The 10,249-nt window shown below is 38.5% G+C and overlaps 1 protein-coding gene across 1 annotated transcript in view; it reads right to left on the reverse strand.

Annotated features, from left to right (window-relative positions):
* The window catches only part of INO80C (INO80 complex subunit C), a 28,906-nt gene extending 19,101 nt beyond the window's left edge, over positions 1–9,805 (reverse strand). Inside the window, exon 1 of the mRNA XM_035895478.1 lies at positions 9,717–9,805. Within this exon, the coding sequence (XP_035751371.1) occupies positions 9,717–9,776 (60 nt within the window). The 5' untranslated portion in view covers positions 9,777–9,805. The remainder of the gene's footprint in view (positions 1–9,716) is intronic.
* Between the last annotated feature and the right edge of the window lie 444 nt (positions 9,806–10,249).

Consider the following 10,249-nt stretch of genomic DNA (forward strand, 5'->3'; position numbering starts at 1 on the left):
AGCAGGAAAAACTTTTTCCCCTCTTTCTTTCCACTCACTAAAATGAAGCCCAATAGAATTTCCCCAGCCTTTTCTCTCTCAGCACTCCGATACATGGTAGCATTTTAGGAACATCCTCCCTTCACAGAAGGTCCTACCTTACTTTGGGGTAGGACAGAAAGTACTTCAGCTTGAAAATGTTCAAATGCCAGGAAGGAAAAAAACCTAATCTTGCATATTCACAGCAAATTTTGTTCCACAGGATACAGGAAAAACTCAATTTACTAAACAAAAAACCTCAGTAGTAGACAGCTGAAAACAGGTATTAAGTACAGTGCAGATCAGTGTCCTTGATTTCAAGCAGCTAGTAGGGTGAGCATGACAGTCATGCATACAGTGTAAATTGGGAGTAAATCCACTTAAGTCATCATTGCCAACTCAACTTAAAAGACAAGGTTCCTGGTACAGGTTTCTGCTTCCACTGACATCAAAGTAAATCTCCCAAATGCCTGGGAACAAAAATATTTTTGTTTAAATTACCACATTGTCCTAGCATGCCGCTGCTGCTTTCACTTATAAAGAAAGCTGAGGGAGGGTTGTTAAAAACAAACATAACAACACAAAGCTTGAAATTAGGTTGTTGAATTATTATAATAGTTTATAATTCCAAGTACATGTCACTAAATGTACTTCAGCTTCTTCTAAGCATTCCCCAGAGGACTTCTGAGTCACGTGTCAAACTACTTTTCCGTGCGAGACTTAGAAAATCTGCCCTTCCTAAAGCAGCAGTTCTTTCCCTCTAACTTGCAGAGTATTTCCGCTGAGTGTCAAGAGTTAATCAGCTATGCAAATTAACTCCAAACATAGGACTAACATTTAGAAATAATCTCGCCTGTTGGGTGTATAAGAGGGAGGGGGGAGGTGTTTGAAGCAGGACAAGGGAAACTTTTCAATTGCAATCTAAATAAATAAAGATAATACATAAAGACACATATGCTGTCCAGAAAGCAATCTGCCACGTTACGCTTTCGAGCTTTTACGCTGCTGTTTTGAGGTGAGTTAAAACATCTTACATTCCAACAGCCTTAGAAAGGCTGAGTAAAATTTTACTCATGCACTAAAAGATTGGACTGTCACAAAGTGATGGATGGCTTTTCTATGTTCTCTGTAGGGCATTTCAATACCATAGACTCCAAGTGCTCTTGATTAAAAGGCGACATTCTCATTTAGGGTTCTGTCACTGCCTGAGCTTCAAACCATTATCATTCACCTGCACTGGTGCTTCCAGTGACAAAATACTTACCAAAATTTATAAAATACTAATTACTTTAGTCACTTTGATAGAGGTATAAAACACCCTAAAGCAAAGCTCTATTACACCGTGTCAGGGTTTGAATTCAAAATTAAAAATGCAGCCAAAGGGAGAATAAGATTTTAATTACATTCCCCACCTCTCAAACATCTCTTGAAAACCTAGGGGAAGACCTACAATTCCGTGACACGAGAACTCCCTTCTTACTGGTACTGCTCACTTAAGGGAAAAAAAAATCCAGAAAAACTCAAGTTTACTTTGTTCTCTTCAAAATTATTAAACTTTCAAACACAGAAAGTGACTAACAAGCTTCAATAAAAAGCTTTGATTTCCTCTCAAGAGATTTCAGATGCCAAACATGTTTTTCCATTTAAAAACTTTCAAGCACTATGACAGACAAAGTTTTATAACTTACAGATATTTCAAGGAAAAAAAAAACCAAACTATTTTCTATGGGGAAAAGCCTCAAATAAAATGTAATTGGGACACAACTGTGAATAGCTTCACGCTACCCCAGAAAAGCTTGGTTTAATTTGCATTTGCCACAAAGCTCGCTTCGGCTTAAATAATTGCGAAGGATCTCTCACTTTCAGATTTCATTTGGTGGATTGGGACTATTCCTTGTTTGTAACATTTAGCAGTTTTCTTTATTAAGAAAATTGTAACTTGGACAAATTCATAAGCTGAATGGCATGCTGAAGCAGCTCTGGAACTAAAGACTCCAGTATATATGGAATGAAAGAGCACGCGTCAGTTCGTACTTTCAGCAAGGGTAAAACTGAGCCCAGCTAATGGAATATTTTGATTCCCCAAGAGAAAAAAAAAAAGTCTTCTAAATTGATGAGCCTTAAGACTGAAAATAGATGGAAGCATACTAGCAAAAAAGACTAGAGTAAATCACAATTGAATTTTTACAATAACCGCCAGTATTTTCTTTTCTCTATCAGAAAAAATCAGTCTGGTCAAGGACTTGGGCTAAACTGCTTCTTAAAGTTTAAAATACATCATTTGATATAGAACAGTTAAGGTCAAAGTATTTCAGGAGAAAAGACTGGAGGATTACAATATCCTCATGTGCTGCTAACATTGTAATGCTGCTCAGGCAGCATATCAGAATCCCTCTGTCGAATAACAGGCTTCAGCCAAGGTAGGAGAAGGATCCAAGTCCATTCATCTGCATGTGACTGAAGCAGGCACAAGGAACGCACAAAGGTATCGGCTCCTATGGCTGACGGGAAAGCAATTCCATTCTGCAAAAAATACTCAGTTTCCTGATTCTAGTTTATTCTGTAAAACATCATCCATTTTGACAGGAAACGACGTTTGAATAACAAAGAAAAACAAAACAATATTTCTTCAAAGAAAGGCGATTAATTCGTTTTGAGTAAAGATAGGGTGCATTTCTCTTCCAGAGCCCCTATTCTATCTATTTTTCTCAGGAAAAATAGACCTGAATTAGAATAGCCAAATTTTACATTCAGCTGTTATGGACTAGCTGATACAGGAAACAAAACTTTACTTCTGCATTTTCCTTATTTTTTGCGCCTTTTAGCACTGCCTCTGTCTGTCTTAATTGTCACTTTAAGTAGATAAAAATTCTACTTCTATTATGTTTCTGCTAACCACACCTACTGCTGCCACAATGCATAGTAAACACTAGCAGTCGTAGTACAAAGACTTAGCACTACAGTCTGAAGTTACTCAGAAAAAGGTTTTTCCATTTGTGTACAGGTACTTAGGACTGTCACACCCAAACAGGGTGTCAGAAAGACAAACGTTAGGTACAGTGGGGTATGGAACATTCCAGTTCTAAAGCAACTGAGAATAAAAATACTCTTTCTACAAACCTTCAAAAAGTCATCAAAGATGTAACGTTATCAGAGAGCAGCAATTGTATCAGATGCTCCAAAGGTCTTTAAAAGAGGACAAGACAAGAAACTATACCTTAGTTTTTAAAAATCTTCAGAACACAAATGTCATCTTTATTGTTTGCCTCATAGTATGGGACAAAAAAAATATGTCTGTACGTGCCCTGAATACTACATCCACTTTCCTTCACCTAGCAAACTCAACACCAACCGTTCCTGCTTTGAATAGCACACCAGATCTCCTGTACTCAGCAAAATTCTAGGTGCATTATCCTATGGATACCTACATTTAACTGGATAATGAAAAAGAAACCGATGCCTGAACTGAAATAAACATACGGCAAATTCTAATTTAGATGAAAATAAGGTAATACAAGTATCTATTGTAGACTATTTTGAGGCTGCTCAGGAGGAAAAGGGAGGAGAGAGTTGTATAGTGATGCTAATTTCAAGGCAAATTTCTGAAATATTTCTGCAGAAACATTTGTACAAGTAGGCGGTTGTTTACTCAACTGTGTTAGTTCTGTGGCCGTACACTTCACCCTGATACTATATATTGAAGCTGAGGAACCGTAGCACAACTGAAAAGTGCCAGGCAGTTTAGTGTTTTGCATATAAACTTGGGTCCCGACGGCATTTTTTGCTGGACTTGAAACAGAACAGAACTATCAAAAGACTCAACTTTTCCACTACATCAGAATTAGTAAAGTTTTGGTATCACATCCATGATCGTAGAGAGAGAGGGAAACATAGTATTTAATATTTTGTGATGCGTTTAACAGGATATTTTAAGAAGTTGCCCACAATGAATTATTTAGCAAATAAAAAAAAAAAAACCTGTTGGTATTTTTGGACAGATGGAAAGGAGGATAAAAAGGGCAATTCTGGCTGCAACAAATAGGTTTAAACAAAAATTAAGGAGAAAATGGAATTTCTGACTTGAGAAATTTAAGGTCATTAATGTGAGACTCAAACTAGCATTGCTACTTCTAGACTACGTAAATAATCAACTTAAGGAGTAAGGACTTTCCAGCTAACTACTTTGGTTTGAGGAGTAGCTGTATAGTGTATATGTCAAGGAAAAATGACCTTCTATTCCAGTTTGTTGGTTTTAAGAGTTAACTTTGCTGTAAGAACCTTGTGCTGTCCCTCCCAGGGAAAAGCAGTTCTACTAAAACTGTAACCATTGTTACAGTGTAGGGAGATTAATACTGTCTAAATGTAGTCACTGAGTTTTGGGCTTCGTTAATGCACTATGGAGAAAAGTACCCAGCTGAGGTACCCAGAGGTGCCTGTGGAAGGAGTGTATGACTGCTCCTCTGGGGAGAGGGTGCACTCATCTTAATCACATAAATCAGACGTCTGAAATGAGACGCAGGAACACTGAATCACTGAGGCTGGAAGGGGTCTCGGGAGGTCACTAGCCCACCTCCTGCTCAAAGTGGGGTCAAAACTGGCCTGGGCTTTGTCCCAGCAGGTCTTGAACACCTACAAGGACAGAGATTCCACAGCTCTCTGGGCAACTCTCCATCTCCCTAGTTAGAAATCAATATCCTGTAAAATAGAAAATACTAGGTTTGTTAACAAAAAGCTCTTTTGGTCATGAGCAGTCATATAACTCACGTTAATTACTGCCCTATTTTCTGCGTGTTCCATTTCAGCAGTATTTTGCTGTAGTCCTGATGGTTTCAGGGCATAAATGTAACGAAGTTTCTAGGCAGAGGGGTCATCTTTTATTAAATGTACCTGTTTATCTAGAAAATTAAGACAACCTTCTGGATGGACTGCATACCAATATAACACTGACTCAATAGAAAGACTGTTTCTATGGCACATAACTTTCACCCAGTTTCCTACAGGGTTTTAACTCCCTCCTCCTTTCTCCTAGATGATGAGTATTTTCATAATACTCTCTCCCTTCCCTGCGTAACATCCCCTGTACTCCCAGGATGCCACTAACCTTCTCTTTGAAGATGGTCTACTTGATACATACCCAACCAAACTCCAAGCGGGTGTTCTGTGTTTAGCTTGGGAAGTTGCTGTTTCATTTTCAGATTTGAAGAGAGACTTATAATGCTTGAAAGTTTATTTGATTTTTTTGAGCTGTACCACTTAAGTGACACTGTCCATACCTGTAAACCTTGTCTCATTCATACAGAAACTATCATCGGTGTCTCAGCCTTTACTGCCCTTTTCTCGTTCTTTCACTAACTCAGAAAAGCATAAATCTGAGGAAGGAGTAAATAAGGCTGTCGTGATAAACACAGTGCATCCTTGTGAACACGGGTACGTAGTGCTACAAGCATGCCACCACTGTAAGGGCAGACAAGTAAAAAAACTATCTTGCTTAAAACCGCGTAGAAGGTTTCACCTCTAGGTCTGTGGATGTCTGCAAAATGAGGTATCTTTTTAAATTATGTCAGATTTTATGTGATTCACGTATTAGGCGGGTTGTTCATGGACGTGCGGTATTTTGTCTGTTTAAAGAAAATTAAGGACATACAATACACAACAAATAATTTTTCTCTGTTTAATAAATGATAAAAGGACAGATACGATACTAGAAGTCTCTCTTCATGTGGTAAATCCTAGCAATGGCCTGCAATGCTTTACAGAAGGATTTTTCTTTTAATTCCCCAAAATGCTCCTTATCCACAGCAGGGTCTTACCATCAGCAAGGACAATTTTTTTTCCTGAGTCAGCCAGCACTTATATCCTGGGGCAGGGTGATTACAAACCATGTAACTACAGATATTGACCCCTCCCAGAATGATGGATTCTGCAGTTTAATGACATATTACTCACAAAACAGCTTCCTCCTATCCATTTCACATTCGTTTCCTGAATCAACAGTGATGCGTTTTTATTACAACATAAAATGCATGTTATTAGATGGCACAACTATATAGCTTTCTGGCTAGAGTTTGGGAAGGAAAAGATTTCTGATCCCTGTTTGCACAACTGGGTACTTTGCATTAAAATTGTAACATCAGGCAAAACACGTAACAGAAATAAACATCTAAAATACATAAGGAGACCATTCTGACGACTGTGTTCAATACCAGACTATGGAGTCATTCTCTTTGGAACAGACAGAACCTCCATCCTCTGCTGTAGAGGAGAAAACATCTCCACGTTCCCCTCCCACCACACCAGACTGGCGCTCAGCCTGGTGGTTAGGGTGTGTGTGGGGAAAAAGAGGGTTTGAATCCCCCAGGCAGTTCAGCAATGCAGCAGGAGCCAATGCAGCTTCCCGGGAGAGGGGAAGGTTTGGTAAGTCAGTCTTCTGACTGGTGACCTCTCCGAGTGGCTGAGCAGGTCTGGTGAGTACCAAAGCTGACTCTCGTGGAGGTGGGTAAGAGTGAAGAAGATAGGAGGAGCCTGGGACTCTTCCCTGTTTGATCATGAGAGGCTAATAGATTACCTAATTGAGCCTCTTTAAGTTGCAGGTGTGCTCTGCAGTGAGACAAGACCTGCTGTTCATGGATACGAATTCTGCTGCGAGGGCCAGGTACGTGTCACAACACGAAGTGTTGCAACTTTTATGGCTTTCTGCAGGTCTAAATAAATAGCCAATGTCTCCATTCTGTTTTCTTGGAATGCTTAAAAAATATGTTCAAAACCCTCCCAAATTAGTATTTCTATTAGCCTTTCTAATCCAAAATTAATACATTTATGAAACTACTAATACCTTGCTAAAGCAAGAACTGAAGTTATTACCTAAAACAAGCATTCCACTTTATGTAAAACATGAAAAACAGTCTCACTCCTCTTGAAATCTGCAACATCTAGACATCTAAGTTATCCCAAGTTTTTTCTTAATCTGAACCTTTTAATGCACTAACTGGATTCTGAGATCGCTTTTTAGGAGCACTACCTCTTAGACAAAATGTCATGCTAAAGTACATGCATGTAGTGGTTTAGACTGCTCTCTTTCAAGAAATAACCTGTCCTATTTTATCTCCTTAAGATAGAAACAGTGAACCATCTTTATTATCCCTCCTAAGCTTCTTGCATGTTTATTACGAATCCTGAAATGAAGTGTGATCATAGTAAGACTCCCCATTTTCTCTTGGCTAAAGGAAAAATTAAAATTCTCTACCAGGATAACGGGGTAAGGGTAAAAAAACCCATGACACCAGCATACTGACGCCCATAGTAAAAGTCAATACACATCTGCTTTTTGCCTTTCTACAACATAACACATCTGTGTTTACTCTAAATCTAAAATCTAATCACATTTGGTTGGCGGGTTGGTAATTCTCTGAGACTGGCACAGTCTGGTTTGGAAATTCACATACTTTTATGATTACAGATCATCTAAAGCCTTCAATATGTGATAAATGTCAAGCAAAGTCAATTCTTAGCTCTCAGTTTTGACAGTTTCCCTTTTAATCTAGATTGCTCTGTAAAAGCAATTCCCTTTTTTTTTTAATAAAGCTAACAGTTAAAACATACTTCCCCATCAGGGACTGGAGGGATTCTGGTTCTTTAACAGATTTTACTTCAAAAGTGCAAGTGACAAAACCTGGTACCTCAGGATAATCCTGGCTCTCATTAGTGGACTGCCTGAAAATAAATCGGGTTTTGGGAAGAGTACAAAAGCCCCGTGGAAGAAGAGATGCTTAATATTTCAGCTGTTCACTGTCTGCTTTCTTGCAGAAAGTATCTTTGTGGTCACATGTGTTTGAAAGGATTAGGAGATGTAAGCGGTGACCCTCTGAGTGCTTCACACAGAGAATTGCAAGTCTGAGGGATTTTCAGTGCTCTGCGGCCTGCTGACGTGCAGTCTGATGCCAGAGCATGTTACCTACCTGTGGGATAGCTATTCCCAAATCAAACACTACCTGCTAAAACTCTTGTTCAGACCTGGCAATTTGTTGTAAACCGGCTGCTAGTTTTGTAAGAGCCTTGGTAGGGCTCTTGGGTAGGGTTGTGAATAAGCGTGCAAGTGGCTGAACTTGAAGAGCTCACCTCAGCAGTTCTTACCAGTAACTAGCCACCGACTGCACCGTATCACGATAACTATACTTTATGCAATGAAAGTGCCATTTAAATCAATTTCATGAGGTCTGAGTTAACAGCCCCTGGGAGCACATCATTACATCTTTTAAAGATATCATTCCAGGAAAGCCCTAGCTTCAGATGGGCACCGCTTCATCGGTTAAATTAATCTATTTTCAGTTACTGTCATAACCTTAAGGGATGAGAGAGGTTTTAAAAAAAAGTATAGTCCAGAGCACAATGACGTGATAGCTTTTTACTAAACTGGCAAATACATACGTATTTACATCTCCCTACTGTCATGCTGTATCAGGGTCCTGCTGTCTCTTTCAGGGCAGGTGGACTGATGAGAAACACAACTTGTTTATCAAATTTCCAACTACAAAGGAAAAACCATGCTTTTCTGTTACAGAAAGTCTTACATGGAATAGTGTTATAATAATCGGAGTTTAGTATTATACAGATTGGAGTAAACAAGGTCTGAATTCGTAAGTAGGTAATTTTTAACAACTTCCTGATCTGAAATTAAACTGTGACGCACTCGAGGAGGCACTTGTCCCAGAACATGGCGAGAGCAGCAGCTCAGCTCAGTCGTTGTAGTGGCACCCACCGATTCTGTAGTTAAACTCATTCTCCCCAACCTCATTGTTCAGGAAATTACAGCCAGATCAAATGGACTCTTTAAAACAAAGTTATTTTAAAATTGATTTGGTGGTTACCTACTTAAAAGCAATAGGCTTGGTAAAATAGCAGAGCAGGAGAATTGATTAAATTTACTGAGTCCAATTCCGTGCTATTTATGTACTAGGGTAAGCTCTTGCTCTTTAGTGGACAGCTTCTGAGTACATAACAGTAACCATGTTAATACGTATATATTTAAGTCGTCTTGTTGAACTTACAGCTGTCTATCAGAACTCTAATCTGATGATCTTCAGTTTACATTATAAAACATTGTCCAGTTATATTTAAAATAAAAATGGAGCTCTAAGCGTATCTTAGAGTTGTTATATTAAAATTGTTCCTTTTACTTTCATGTTGTGCACGAGGAGCTTATTTAAGAGGACAATAACTTCAAACCATTTTGACTTTATTTTCTAATATTGTTGGATAGCTTCTGTTTTTAAACATAGAACAAGAAATACAGAAAGTATTAAGTGTACATACAAGAGCACGTTACATAAAATGAAGCTTAGAGATAAAATCAATACATCTAATAATTTAACTCTTAAGTAGCATTGCAGAAGAGGAAGTTCAGTCTTTATTTTCTAAATGGTACCAAGACCTGCTGTTGCTGCAACGATGAAGAGGAAGGAAGCAAAAAGCAGTCTCTGCTTATTTCTGTAGTTTATAGGGCAGTTTACATCAACTCAAAATGTAAGATGAAACATGTCATTCTCAAAATAAGGCATTTACTGTACTTCATCATGCACGTCTGAAATTGTTTCACAAATTATGTAAGCAAATATACATTACTCTAATATTTAGCATATTTTGTCTCTTTAACTGTCCTCTGACAAAATCAGAGAATTTTTTTTTCCAAATCATTCTCTTACCTCACTGCAAGTTTTATCTTTAAAGTTTGCTAGCTGCCGTGGGCAAGCATTTTGTTTCATCAATTACATCTTGAAGTTGAATAGACTCTTTTAAAAGCTTCTTGTTGCTGTGTAATCTATAAAAATAACGGTGTGAACATTAAGGTAGAGGAACTGGTGGCATTTTAAGATCAGTGTCAAAGATTCTATCCCAGGTTAAGCGATAGTAATTAAAAAGATGGGAGACCTGGAGACAGGTCTGCACAAAGAGCCAGTGATGGGGCTGAGCCAGCACAGCAGCTACTGGGCACCGCTGGGCACGGACACCTCACTGAATGGTGCTATGTAAACCACCAAACAGCATCATTTTTGGTACATGAATTTGATCTACTTAACAATCCTCAGCATTAAAAGTCTTTTGCTGCAGCAAAGACTGAGGTATTTTTCAGTGGCACAACTGCATGGGAGGAATAATTGTGTAAGGCTAATGAAAGTGATGTAATCAATTTGCAATCACGCTTTCCTGTAAACTTGCTTTTAACTTCACATTTGGT

This window comes from Egretta garzetta, unplaced genomic scaffold (genome assembly GCF_000687185.1).
Source record: "Egretta garzetta isolate BGI_Z169 unplaced genomic scaffold, ASM68718v1 scaffold405, whole genome shotgun sequence".
Taxonomy (NCBI): Eukaryota; Metazoa; Chordata; class Aves; order Pelecaniformes; family Ardeidae; genus Egretta; species Egretta garzetta.